This window comes from Andrena cerasifolii, chromosome 2 (genome assembly GCF_050908995.1).
Source record: "Andrena cerasifolii isolate SP2316 chromosome 2, iyAndCera1_principal, whole genome shotgun sequence".
In the NCBI taxonomy this organism is placed as follows: domain Eukaryota; kingdom Metazoa; phylum Arthropoda; class Insecta; order Hymenoptera; family Andrenidae; genus Andrena; species Andrena cerasifolii.
In genome coordinates this window covers 20,189,712-20,204,907 of record NC_135119.1, presented here as the reverse complement: position 1 = coordinate 20,204,907, position 15,196 = coordinate 20,189,712, and the positions used below count along the sequence as shown (strand labels likewise).

The following is a 15,196-nucleotide window of genomic DNA, read 5'->3' as shown; positions in this document are numbered from 1 at the left end:
CGCGGAAACGTTAGAGGCACAGTCTTTATCTGTTCGCGATATTCGCGACTGGTCGATGCAGGACTGTATTTCCTTCGTTACACTCTCCAGTCTTGCGAATGCATTTCAGCTGTCCACCGTTCTAGAAATCGTTCAAAGGCGTCCTTACGTAACAGGACAGCATACATTAACGGTAGAAACCAAATTGAGATCTCTCCTACATTTTCGAGTTCCATTTAAGAGGTAACGCCCAGGATGATAGGCCAAAAATGGTAGGATAACTTTAGAGGTGTTTTTAATGAAATTCATGAACTTTCCTATAATAGGGTAAAGTGGCCGAATATGAGACCCATTTCTTAAAAATATCATAACGACTGACTAAGAACAGTTTTATTAAAATTCGATACACGTTTTAAAAGTAGAATATGAATTCTTTAGCAACCTACGCAAAAGAAGTATGACAAAGATTCGGTTTCTTCATAATAAAATAAAAACCATAGTCATTCAAATACGCAGATAAAAAAATGGGTTCATAATATGAGACACAGTTTGTTTTTCCCTGAAACTTACTTTTTCTTTCTTTTTTTATAAACTCGGCACGTGAAATCTATTTCTTCACTACCGTAGTCTTCGTGGGCCCATCTAAAATAAAAAATTCAAAAGAATTTACTTTTTATATTATATTATCTAGTATTTGAACGAAGGATTTTTCGAAATATTGATTTGGGAAAAAATGGCTGATGTTTAAAGTAAAAGTTTCAACTTTTATCATAAATCGTGCCTGATTTTGGTCAATTAAAAGAAAACTAAGCATGGGATAAAAAAATCCTTCGTTCAAATACTAGAAAATATAATATAATAAGTAAATTCTTTTGAATTTTTTATATTAGATGATCGACTTTCGAGCAGCAGTAGTCACCGCAGAATCCTTTATTTTAGAGAACCTTCGAGTGATGGACAATAACTTAGTTATTGATAAATATTTTTAAATAAAAAAAATACGATGCACGGTACTAGATGCGACCCTTAAAAGGAAAAAAGATTTTTTCAGAAATGTGTTATAGCTTTGGAGTAAAAAATTTCCAAAGACCACCCTTTCTTCGGCCTCCTGACTGAGCATCACCCCTTAACCCATTGTTCACCTAGCACATCTGGAGAATAAAGACCTCTGCAAAACAAGCATTCTGTATCATAATTTTCTTTCTTAATCACTTTCATCATTCAGAACAATTTCTTCTTCACTCTCATCAGTTGAACTTTCACGGGTCTCATATTCGGAAACAATAACATGATAACTATTAAGTAGCTTCGAAGTTAAGTCTTCATCATTTAATGATATACTAGTAAGCCTTAAACTCCATTGCAAGCACTATACAACACTATTTGTGAAAATAATTACACACTTTACAGGTATTTGTAATTTAATCGAACCACTTGAAAAACTTTCTGCAACGTATTTCAGAAATATGTGCTTGCTCAAGGCGCTTAATTGATTACAATGCCACTGTGCGGACAAAACAACAAATAAACGGTTAGTTAATAAAGAAGCAGCATCGCTATGACATTCAAGAGTTCTGTAGCGGATATAAGCCGGGGGTCTCGCTTTAAGGCAGGTCGTCATATTCGGCTACTTTACCCCATATTCTTACCTTTAATGAAGACTTTGATTCAATAAAGCGGACGAACTTTTGCACCGACCTAATATTCTATATTTCGATCGCGATTCCTTAATATAGCATTGGATATAGGTGAAGTCGTTCAGCCAAATTGAGGAATGAAAGAGAGCAATTGTAATTGCTAGGTACTGCAGTACTGACCCCGTGTCCGCTGCACAAGGTATTTAAACAGCCTCCATCGTGTAGCTCCGAGTTCACCGCAGCGTAGACCAGGGCAAGGCGTATCGCCTCGGAATCCACGGGTACACGGTGAACACGTTTCTTATCCGTGCATGGTGTCTGTGATCATCGGTTACTCGAACGTTTGCCGTCTTCATCGGCGCGCACGGGTGTCTGTCGTAGGACGAGAGCCCAGAGTTCGATGGCCTGGACTTCGTGAAAACCAGTTATTTGCGAACGAACCAAGGAACAGGGCCCACCTCGACTGTTCTCCGCCCGGAAGTCTTCGTTCTAACGGTCTTTTCGCATACACGAATCGGAGCCGCTATCTCGTTTCCTATCCAGACGATTTCCTTCTATTCTGGCCTGAATGTCGATCGGCTTCCCCTGTCGCGACCCCCTTGGTGGTTCCCACGCTTTCAGCATACACGCTCCCTCCACTGAGCTGTATTCGCTTACACGAGGATTTCCTGATCACCTCCCCCCGGCCGTGCGTGCAATTTGGATCGAGACCGCGTTTTACGTGGCGAACGTGACAGCCGGGCTGGAAGCAACCGAGTTCTTTCGGCGCTCCGGACCTCGGTATGACGCCGTGCTTATTTTCGAACGCGAGTCATTTGCTCGCCTTGAATGAACGAAATGCGTGTAATTGCGCCGGGGAAAGCCATTGAGAAACCCCCTCCGTGATTTAAATGTCAATTCGACAGGCGACATGCTGGTGATGTCATCGGGGTAATTTGGCTGTTGCAGCAATATTTACTTCGTGGGGGGAATTAATTGAATAAGGCCAAGAAAGAGGGATTGCATAATGTAATCGAATGTAATAAAAGTACAGCGCGATATTTTTTTTTAAAAATCGGATATGAATTTTTATTGTAATTTCTTTTGCTTTTAAATCCTATTATTATTGGTTTCGTGAATTTATGTAAAGTTTCCCAGCATTTCAAATTGCCATGCATATTTAAATTTCATATTTAGTTTATACAACGCATTCTGCATTGATAATCATGCAGACTCTGCGAATTGTAACCACAATTCCTCTTGTTATTAATAAATTTTGCGTCAGACATTAACGAAGTAACGCTCGATTGAAACTTTATTTCGCTTCAAAATTGAATTAAAAATATGGTATGCCGGTCCTGCGCGAAGAATAAATTTGTGATAGGAGTGTGAGTCACGGTTACCTGAGATCCCATTGTCATCTCATTTGCAAATTAAGGAGATAACATTCCACGCAATCTTCTCTCATCACAAACATTTACTCTTCACGGTATTTCACAACGTAATGTACTTTCATTGCGAATAAACGTAACTTGTACTACACGCAGGTGTGCCCTTTTTTATTCTTGCAATTTTTGAAACAGAACTCTTCTCGTTATGTAATTTCAGGCCTCTGGAGCTACAGCAAGCGAATAGGGAATTTATGCAAATTCCTTTCAAAAGTAATATACTGGTGTAGCTAGTAAAGGCAAATTTGTTTTCACATCAACAGGTTGCATAAATTACAATTTAAACTTATATGGAGTCTGATTAATGCATTCTGTGGAAACATTGATGACCAAACACAGTATTTCGTGTTCGCATCGTCCGGATTATTAACGAGCATTATTCTCTCACAAAAGTAGCTTGTTTTTTTCTTAACTAAACGAATTGTCAGGGAATGATTAAACTCTGGCATTCTACTTTCAGATGTGGTTAAGGGAAACGAAGGACAGCAGTACATACAGTGGTTTCTCTATAACTTAAGTGTTCATATGGTGTAGTTTATCTTACCTTAGGTCCGGTACTAGATAATCTAATATTCTAACTAAATTTAGTCGATTTTTTTATTTCTGACGAACCAGGTGAAAGCTACTTTTTGATATTTAAATATACATACAATATTTATTCCAGATTAAGGAGCAAATATTTTTTTCAAATATACTGGAAATATTCATTTTATATTATGAAAAAAATATTCCACGAATATTTAGTTCATATTTTCTAAACATTTATTTCACATTTTCAGTATGTGTATATAATATTTGGAATCAACATTTTTTTCATATTAAAAAGTGTGGCTAAAAAAATATTTCTTTAATATTTGGAAAAAATATTTCTTTAATATTTGGAAAAAATATTTCTTTAATATTTGGAAAAAATATTTCTTTAATATTTGGAAAAAATATTTCTTTAATATTTGGAAAAAATATTTCTTTAATATTTGGAAAAAATATTTCTTTAATATTTGGAAAAAATATTTCTTTAATATTTGGAAAAAATATTTCTTTAATATTTGGAAAAAATATTTCTTTAATATTTGGAAAAAATAATTCTTTAATATTTGGAAAAAATATTTCTTTAATATTTGGGAAAAATATTTCTTTAATATTTGGAAAAAATATTTCTTTAATATTTGGAAAAAATATTTCTTTAATATTTGGAAAAAATATTTCTTTAATATTTGGAAAAAATATTTAACCAGTATTTTGTGCTGCTAGGGACAGTACAAAATTCCCGCGCTCAGGCAGATCCCATCACATTTCGAATTTTCGTTGTCGATAAGCACACAAGTGCCCTGTGAATAAATCCTTCGTCCAATAAATAATCGGGGAAAGAAGCGATGGAGAAATAGCTCCCACATATGGTAACTCGTCAGCCTAACGCCGTAAATCTATCCCGAAGAATGTCCTCCGCAACGACAGAGATTTATTGCGTGTACGCTGTACACGTTACGCGGTGTGTTCCACGCGTGTCCATTTATCAGCATAATCTGGTACGGCACAAAATTATCGCATTTAATAACCCCGGCCGCACGAGCAGGCCAAATAAACCGCGCACCGGTGACACCTTATCGATTTATCTTTCGCGTCTACGGCAAGTAACAGCGGCTCGAACTTTATTGAGTGCAGCAGCGTGGCTCGCTATTGATATCATTGTCGATTTCACACCCGGTTAATTATGGCAGAAATCACTGAATATTAATGGAGCCCCGACACGAGAGGCCGTTCTAATCGACGACGATGCCGTGTCGTCGAGTTAATTGATATTGTCTGTACCGGCCTCTGATCGGCTTAATTGACTGCGCCGGAGAGGGTTAAACACGTAATTAATTGTCAGTGTCAATGCCGTAATTTTCTGGGCCGGTAGTACCTGTGAAATGCTATGTTCGATCGAATGTAATACTTGATTTACCGATATGTACAGTGGGGTTACTGTGTATATACAACCTCTGTTCGCGACGGAGGCGTGGGCGGACGATTCTTGCGGTAGAATTGGTGATTGATGAGCGTTGGAGCGTTCGTCTGATGTACCAGAGTGTATGTATTTTATTTCGGGTTTAGTCTGCGGTGACGGGCGAAGGAAAGCTTGGTAGGTGCATCGTGACGAAAATAATGTGTATTATGATTCATAGGGAGGGGCTTGCAATTTGTATATATGTCGCGCAGATACGGGGGATGCCGCGGAAGTGACTGGGGGTGGTAATATTACAAATTGTAGTATTAAAGATAGATATATGTATACTCACATGGAAGGATATATTTTTAAACTTTCTTTTAGATTCATTTTACATATTCCACTGCTTGTAAAACTTCAACCCCCAGTTTCTTTTACCACCACTTTGCAAAGCCTCAGAGCTACCGAGGTACGAGTGTTCAATTCAGAGGGTTGTAAAAGAAGGAAGATTCACGTAATTATAATCATTCGACGCACTAAGGGCATGATATGTAAAATACTTGGAGTCGAAAAATGATTTGTTAAGAAGACAGATATACAGAAACAAAAGCATTATTACAAAACACACCTTTTGTTATTAAATTTGTATGGAATAATGCTATCAAGGGCAGCAGCAAAAATATAGAAGTCTAGAGTTACTGTGAACTCACATTAAATATTAATACTTCCGAATATTATTTAATACGCAACTCTTATTTCTTTCAAAAAATAAGTTCCCTTAAAAAAGAATGTCCTTAAAATAAAAAAAGTCAAACCCCCACCAACTGCTATCTCACATTGCTTGTAAATATTTTTGAAATAAAACAATGTTAACAAATAGTTTTAAAAGTAAAAACAATGATCCATATACTACGAAGATTTAATCGAAAAAAATATCGAATACACGGGTATCTGCGATTAAGACGTGCAGATAAGTTTAGCGTTGCTCCTGGATACAGAACGATAGTAGAACTCGTGTTTTCCCCGGCTGCAAAAAGGTTAAACGCTCCAGTTGCAATGCGATGTTGAACAAATGTGTTAAGGCGTCCCATAATGTCAGAGCTCGTTGAAAGTCTACCACACACGACGCCGCGAAATGTTACGGCTCATTAATTCGCCCAGCAAACTGAGCTGTGCAGTTACGAGGGGATGAAGTCAGATCTATGCCCGTGGTACAGGCTGAGAAAGAGATTGATCCATCATCGTTTTATTCGCGCTTGTGATCTGTACTTCTTGGATTCACTGCGAGACCAATTATTGTTACAATAGAGACGAATTTGTAACCTGACACGTGCCACTTCAATAAATTCTGCTCCACAGCCTGCAGTATTTAATGCTTCAAAAAATCGATCACAAGTACTGTTAATTAGACATTGGAATCTTTATTTACAACTTTGAATCTGTAGTCAAGCTTCAGATAAGCTTTGGCGATAAATCTTTAACAGAGTCGTGTTTAGAAGCAAAAGTTGGAATTAACTTGTAGCCAGGCAAAGCAGAATATTAGAAAACTATGGAGTACTATGAATAATAAACACTGCTTAGTAAAAGTCATTAAATAAATTTTCCAATTTTTAGATCGTTACTTTTCTCTTTCGGAGTTTGTCATTTATTCAGCACAGCCCTTTGGTGATTTAAGGAACGTCTTATGCATAAAAATGTGATATAGGTAACTGAAGTTTAGCACAGATTGTTAGTGTTCACGCACATGCACCGTAACATCGTTGCACGTCAGTGTAATCTCTTGTTCACACCTCCTGGTTTACAAAAGGCCACACGTACCGTGTACACATGAATCACCCCGCGTAATATTCATTGGATTAGCATGCAGGTCATCTTGTTTCATCCATGCAAACACACTGTCCTTTTGAAAATTTCTGTCTCTACTTTAAATATAAATTTCCTTTCCTCCTACGTTGCTTCATCGCAGTATTCTAAAGGCGCGATAACTTAATACTGGCGATCGAGCCACGCATAAATCACAGAAACAGATATGGAAATAAATAAAATGGAAATAATTTGGAAACGTGTATTTTTACAGTAGACACTTGTCTACTTTATTCTTCATTCGTGTATGTATTCCAAATGGTTTGTGTTGGTAAATAAAAAAAAGAATTTGGCACTTACAGTGTTTTCTACAAGTACTCCTCAGTTATTGATAAAAATATTTGTTGGCTCAATTTTAAATGGTATATAGTTCAGAATTAGGTATATTTGTAATTTGAAGAAATTTAAGAAGCAGTCACTAAGGAGTTAAATTAGACACAAAGGGAGAATATGGAACCTCTCGTATTTCTATGATTCTGATCGCTTTATAAAATAAATTTAACACTATGTTTACCTTCTGCCACAGGTTATTCGATTGGAGGCCAGAACGTATGCTGGGCGAGCCGCAGAAGCACGAGAAAGTGGTGATTATAAAAAATCTGTTCTCCCCGGAGGATTTTGACAAAGAAGTCGCGTTGCTGCTGGAATATCAGCAGGATATTCGTTCTGAGTGCCTAAAATGCGGTGACGTCCGGAAAGTGGTCATGTACGATGTAAGTACTATTTATTTATTTATTTATTTAAAACTAAAATAAAAATAGTTGGTGGTTTCCTATATTCATTTCTAAATACTTTATTTAAATTTTTTACTGTCTAGTATCGTCATATATTACTTTTTATGGTACCATTAATAAATACATTAACTTCGTTCGCGATATTAATGCAATTTCTTTTAAACTTTTCATTTTCCCATCGAGCCGAATATCCAAAAGCAGAAAACAGATTTTGAATTCGAATTCCAAGTTTTAATAAAAATTTCTGCTCCCCTAGATGTGTAGATGCATCTGTAAAAGTCGCGAGCATATTAAGTATTCCCTTGTCCCCTGTCTTATTAGCTTCTTATTAGTTACTCGACATATTGGGTGATCGATTGCCACAGTAATTGATCCTAATGCAATACAATACCAAAGACCCGCTGCGAACTGAAACAAGAATACAGTCACTGTAGTAACAAAGCACTGCAGCGAATTTTATAAAAATTTACGAACGGACCATGAAATTATCTTAAAAAAATAAAACAACATTCTCCTTTCACGATACGTAATTTTTAATACAAAATTATGAAAAGCAGTTGCATTTTGCAATTCTCTAGACCTCACTATTCGACATCTATTTCATATCATCTCCACACACCCTGTGTACTTCACTATTCCCATCCAAATTCGTTATTCATAATTTTGAACCTAAAAGCATCAGTTTTTCTAATAAAACTTCGTTAATGTATCAAAACACCGAAGATCCCTAGCTTTATGCAAACTTAAGTAATCACGTATCCACTGAACATTTTCGCCGAAGAAAAATAAAGGAATAAGTAGTGCAAAGAAGAATGCTAATTTTAATAGTTCCACTGAATTTCGCGTTATGGGTGGACCTATCTTGGGCACAAGGGTCCGCTAGAAACAATCAGGGAGATCGATCCCGCTGACGGAAGAGTCGAGCACAATGGGTCCGACGAGCAGCAAGATACGCCAGATCCACAAAGACGTTGCCGTGAAGGTCCTCCATGGCCGACGCAAATAAACTTTCGAAAGGGGATGACCTAACCCCATAAATTCGCAACGAGACACTCCCAGTCGCCGCGTCTCAACCGTGAATCCATTCAATGTCAAAGTGAATTCCATCGTCTTCCCCAGCCTACGGTCTGCCGCGCAGTTCTGGGTAACATTAACGCGCGCGCGCGCGCTGGAAGCATGGTGCCGAGATCAAAAGCGGCGCGTAAAAGGAAATTTTGTGGCGGCCAATTTACCCGTAAACGTCGTGTCCCCCGTATTTTCCTGGCAGTTTTGTAACGCGGCAAAAAAGCCGGTCGATGAAAAAATGATCAAAAGACCGTTGATGCGCGGCCGGAATTTACGAACAGCTGAGAACCGTTTTATGGCTGACACTGTTTGCCCTCACTTCGGGGAATATCGCGTCGCCCTATTTTTCTCCCCGGTGCCCTTAAATTTGCCTGCTACCTCTTGTTCCGCTTTTTGCTCTCCTTCCGTTCTATTTCTTGTTCACGTGGTCGGAGAAAAGTGAATAAGTGCAAAACACTTTCTGGCGTTATTTAATTGGCGTTTGACAGTTTTTTTAAAAGAATGCATTCCAGTTGAAGGGAATATAGGATACACTCTCTTTTCTGTAATTATAAAACGTGAAATCGCAGAGGGGTGCACGAATGAGATTCAAGGGCTTTCGTTCAGAAGGTTACAGGTGATGTTGAGTTACATCTTTGAGAAAACCAATTGTTTTTCATTTTGAAGAAACGGTGGTGTTTGTGATATATATCGCGCAGTAAATCAAGGATAAGGTGGAGGACGAATGGATTGATCTAACGAGCCCACAGCGTGGCAAAGGAACGGAAGAGTGTCATGTCGTACACGGGGTCAGACGGTGAAATTAATGTCCGAACCGAGGGTCCATAAATTGCGGTTTAAGTCGCGACGAGGAAAGTATTATGGGGAACTGTGGGGGCGACGCAAACAGCTTTAAGTCGTAAAAACGGGCGCACTCAGATTCGCTGTGCAACAAAGCGCGCGTAATGGAAGTGGAAAGACGACGAACATTCGTTGCTGCATTACGCAAGCTATTGTTGCACTGGCGCATGCGTTTTACCGGTTTCGTTTCACGATTGAAATAAGGCATGAGAAGAAAAAAATTGTGCTTTGTTAAGGGAACGATTGTACGAAAGTCTGATATGGATATGCAAGAAGCTGCGACGTAAGGGGAGCAAGATTTTTTGGCAAATAAAAAAAGCGACGTCTTCTCTCCTTTATACGAAGTTTGAACAGAAACCGGTTGCCAAAAAAGTACCTATGCATAAATTCTTAAAATAGTGGAGCTAAAAAAATGAAAAGGTTCTTCAAATATAGTTCTGAATGTGACACAATTCTCAAACGCGTTCAAAAATATTACGTGAAACTGGAAAGCAAAACCGAAGACTACGATCCAGAAACAAAGAGATAAAATTCACGTGCAAAAGCAACTTGAATTTTTGCTTCTTGTTCCGCTTCGTTAATTCTGCCCGGTGCAAAGTTAAAATACTATTGCGAGTGATAGATTTCACTGAACAACGGGGAGGGGAGTATTTTTCTGTCCAGGATTTTTTTTTTATTAATTCGTTATATTGAAATAGTTGAAGGTTTTTAATTAAATTCCATATCGGTGTCGGTTGCAAAAAATTGAAGCGCAAATTCCTTTTCATGCTTGCAGAGACATCCTGAAGGCGTTGCACAGGTGACATTCCGTGAACCTGCCGAAGCTCAGGCATGTGTTCAGCTACTGAACGGCCGCTGGTTCAGCCAGAGGAAGATTTCTGCTGAAATCTGGGATGGGAAGACCAAGTACAAGTGAGTTTATCTGTTGCTTTCCTTTTTGTCGACTCGTTTACCGACGTCGGCTGTTAACCGTGCGTCGGCTTCTACTAGCGTGGTTCTCTTCAGCTACTCAGCTTCTTTTCATCCGCCACGAGTCTGACTTACCGACGCAGACGTTGAAGGGCATTGCCTAGGGATATTATCCAGGAATAAAACCTTTTATGCTAGGGAAATTTTGTTACGACTGTGCGAACAAGTCTTTTTTTATACTTTTTCTTTTTTTTCATTTTATTTTGTTTCTTTGAGATAAGTAGGTATGTATCGTGTGTATGGCAATGTTAAGAGATTTTTTTAAATAATATGAGGAATTTTTTTCCATATCACTGGATCTTCAGAATACTTTGCAGAACATCGCGGCTGGATTTTGAATATCTGATGTAGTTTTGAATTTAATTTTTTAGCGACGGAAAATGTGTTTCGCTTACTGCAATGGCAGTGAGTAGTTCGTTCGATGCAAGTGTTTCTTTTAATATCGTTTAACTTTCACAGGAAGATAGCTAATCTTTGGCTCCAAAGTTTTTTTAATTATTAGTCATCATGATGGAAATTAGGTTTCAGATTTTTATTTGGCATTCTCCAAATGTACGTTATATGTTGATTTTCTGAAGTTAAAGTTATGTTGAGCGTATGTGTGCTGTGAGTGAAGTATTCATCAAGAATATCGTTTACTTTTTTAACTAATTTTTTCTATTTGCTAAGAATGAATCAATTTATAAATTATGAAGAAACTGAAAGACTAGGTGACGTATAATTTAATCCTAATTTATTGTATTTTATGTACAAATTTGGTAATCTGTCACGGTAAGAAGTTAACTATCATATAATTTACATACTCCTATTTTAATTATTCTTCCTCAGCCATTTCGACTCTTGAGTCACTATATACTTCCTAGAAGAACCTCCATTGAAATAGAAATTATTAAACTTTCGTTTTCTAATCTATTATTTTCACTTTAGAATAATTAAGAATCATTCTATCAACACTACAAATTGACGCGCATGGATCCGTCGAAGCATAGCTACTGCTTCTTCACATTCACGTTGTCAAATACTGATGAGTCATATTGTGTATTTTAATATCTCGTAATGATAATTTCCAGTTTTGTTTTAGGAACAAAATAAAAGTTTTCAAAATTTAATTTAACAGTTAGACCTTGATCGTCTTACACTTCTAACTAGTTTCTAGAAGGCGATCATAGACAGTCGATCCATGTGTACCACTTCAGGGTTAAGATTAAATATATGCGTTGCTGATTGAGAGGCTGAGGAGGTGTTCGCAGTCATCATGGAATCAATCCGTTTCATAGGGTTTCAGAAACGGACGCAGAGATTGAGGCCCGAATAGCGAAGTGGGACGAGTATCTCGACGGCGAGGAGGAAGAAAAGAAAGGGAGGTCAGGGAAGAATGAGAAAAGGAGGGCGCAGAAACCAGGGGAGGAAAATTCCAAGATTTTGGACAAGGTGAAACCATCCAAATCAACGGAAAACTGGAAAAAGATGGGAACGTCTGAAAAAAAGGGACGCTCAGGCAACGTGCAAGTGCAGGAAACAATAGAAGAAACTGAATCCTCATCAAATTCCGACTCGGATGAGGCAACTGAATAAAAAGATCAAAATAGCTAGAATCCCATGTCAGAGTTTTATTGCAGTGTAACGACAGAAGCGGAAATTCGAGAGAACGTTTTAAACGAAATTTACATAACTAGGAGTAACGTTGACGATCACGGTTAAAAGTATTTTTGCCAGATTACAAAGTAACCACTTGTAAGTCTCGTTGTTGATCAAGATATGGTACTAGTTGCGACGTCACGAATTGCTCGAATAAAAATAAAAGAAAACGAACAGCTCCTATAACCTGTTGTTCAATCATTCCCCATTCTTTTCAGCCTTGCTTCCCGTTTCGTCACTTGTTTCTGAACTTTCTGGGCTTAAGATTTTGTAAGTCCAAAGTGTATCATACAGAAGTTATTCTTATAAAGTAATTATAAGAGGCATGAGTTCTCAAAATTATTATTGTTAAGTAGATTTAAAAATCGAAATTATTGAAAAACTTTTACCTTGATAAACGTCCTATCAGTTCTGGCACCCTCGCCGAAATATTCCAAGTTCTACTTACCCTCCTATCTTAACACTGTATTCGTATTCTAGGGTAGGAATAATCGAACTCCACTTGATAATTTCACATGTCTTTATTACATATAAAAGTTACAAACACTTCGAGTTACATTTATTCTTACATTATACTAAAGTATTGCAAGTTAAATAATTCTTATATCTAACTAGAATATTTGACAATCGCAGCCATCGCCTGGGTTTTCACCGATTACCGGGTCTCATCGCGAGGAGGTTGCTGCGTTTCGAGACCCGTAGAGAGATAGATGGAATCAAAGTTCCATCGATCTCCCTGTACATGAAAAGCCTAGCCTACTCAACCAAAGAAATAGATTGAAATAAAGTTCCATCGATCTCTCCAGTTTAGAACTAGAGAACTGCCAAGCAATCACTCGATTGAAAGAAATCCAGCAAGGAAGGAAAGACTGAAGTAAGCACGAAAGGAGTATTCGATGGCGCAGTTCCTACCACCGTAATGTCCGAGTAGAAACGGAAAAGCGCTCGGCGTCTCCCAGACGATTCTTCTTGCATCGAGCAACTCGTCAGGAGCAACACCAGGTGTGACCTGACTCAAGCCGACTAACGCGGAGTACCAAAAGGCACACCCCCTACGCCCGAAACTTTTCCCTTTCGACAAGAACACCAGGGATTGAAACTGATCCACCCATACCGATTCCATGCTCAGTCACTTGCTTCCACAAACGGAAGCAGCGGTGACGACCTCCTCATCGCGGATGAAGAGCCAATAAACGAACAACAAAGCTAATGATTTAGTGACTACTTGGCAATTTCAGATGGGGCGTTCAATACTTCATACACGTTGCACGGAATACGTGTTTAAAACGATCTTTAAATTGTTACTCTAACAGAATCATTTGTAAATCGCGGGTTTCGAATGACCTAGTTTTACATGTGTTGAATTCTAAATCCTACCACCCGTAGCGTTACAATCTGTTTCGAGACTTCATCGGTAACATTGCACGTGACACGAAAATGGTAAGGGTGCTCGCGAGCTCCCCGAGCGTGTGACACAAAATTACATTGCGTGATAGGTCTATCCTATACCTAGTCTGTGGTGATAGGTCTATCCTATACCTAGTCTGTGGTGATAGGTCTATCCTATACCTGGTCTGTGGTGATAGTTCTATCCTATACCTCGTCTAGTTTACCGTTCTCTTGCCTTCCTGGCTTCCAGTTTTACCCGCGTTCAATTCTAATTCCTACCACAGGTAGCGTTACAATCTGTTTCGAGACTTTCCCGGTAACGTTGCATGTGACACTAAAATGGTAATAGATCCTGGGACCCCACCTACCCAGGAAAGAAAAATGCATTGGATGTTCCATCTACTCTATACCTCGTTTGTGACCTTACAGAACTTCCAAGACGGTAAGTTATTTATTACTATCCACAAATATTATAGAATAGCCTATTTAACAAATACCTTCAAATTTTCATAATATTTCAAAACTCCATACACCTACCCATATTACCTTTATCAAAAATATGTCCCACAAGTTTCATCAACGATATATCAGTTCTTTCAAAACTGGTTGTCTCTTATAACCTTCGCGGTATTGCAAAGTGTTTATTCACACAATCACGATATTCCTAATATGCAAGTTAACGTACTTTGTTTTTGCAGCATTGTCTTTTTGTTACGGTTCAATAAACTCCAGCATTTACGTATCATTTCAATTAAACCCCCTCCCCCCTAAACCTCCACTACTCACCCCACTTCCCCCCCTCACCCACCGGCACATTAATTCAATCGACAGTAAGTTTTGGTATGACGAAAGTATAATTTTCGGTCAATCGTGGCGTCAGCCTCACCTAAGCGAGGAATTCCTTCCGTTTGAAGGGTTTTCATCGTAGATCCGAACCGGTCGTGCGGTTCCCATCGTTGACCGTAGCTCGTCCTTTGGTCGTTTTCGCGGCTCGGCAGAGAAGAAGGAGCCGACGGAATCGCGTTTTTTGATAGATCAGCAACAGCCTCTCACGAGCCAAGTCCCACGAACGGGCTCGGCACACGGATCGCCCGGAATGTCGAAATAGCAAATTAGGGAATTCCAGGATATCTGCTGTCTCTCTTCCATTTCTTTCTCCCATCCGTTCCTGCGCTTTGCCCTCCCCGTCGCGAGGATGCGTCCTGTGCCGCTGCCGCGAACCCTCTTCGACAAACTTAATCTGGTAATGATCTATTGTTCCTCCTGGCTCTAGAAATCTTCACACCTCGCCTCGGTATAGCGCCGGTTCGTTTTCGACGAACACAAAAATATTTGAATCCCCAAGGAACATAATTTTTTTCGAGCAGTTCTCATCGGAGAGAAGAGGAATTCCTTCCCGTTCAGGAGACATTCCTCTTGAGGAACTGAGAGGGGTGGCCTGTGGCAACGGAGTAGTGAATTGAGAAGTCGAAGATTTTTCTCTTCTTCAGGTTTCATTGGAAGTTTGTCTCTTAGGCGTATTTAGGCCCAGATGTTTAGGCGGAATTTAGTAGCGTGAGAAATATAATTGGCAAAACGAATTTAAAGGATTCGGTAAAGGTTCTGCAGGTTTCAGAGCGCATCGAAGTTCGAAATTTATCGAACACGAGCTTGTGATGTTGGGAACTGAAATTTCTCATTTATTTCTTCATACAGTTTAGAACGTTAGTGTGTGAGACTTCTTTAACA

The 15,196-nt window shown here is 38.7% G+C and overlaps 1 protein-coding gene across 1 annotated transcript in view; it reads left to right on the top strand.

The window, feature by feature from the left end:
• The window catches only part of Barc (RRM1_TatSF1_like and RRM2_TatSF1_like domain-containing protein barc), an 84,139-nt gene extending 71,874 nt beyond the window's left edge, over positions 1-12,265 (top strand). The window contains exons 5-7 of the mRNA XM_076807597.1: positions 7,360-7,546; positions 10,248-10,384; positions 11,719-12,265. Coding sequence (XP_076663712.1) covers positions 7,360-7,546; positions 10,248-10,384; positions 11,719-12,016 — 622 coding nt within the window. The 3' untranslated portion in view covers positions 12,017-12,265. The remainder of the gene's footprint in view (positions 1-7,359; positions 7,547-10,247; positions 10,385-11,718) is intronic.
• The last annotated feature ends 2,931 nt before the right edge of the window (positions 12,266-15,196 follow it).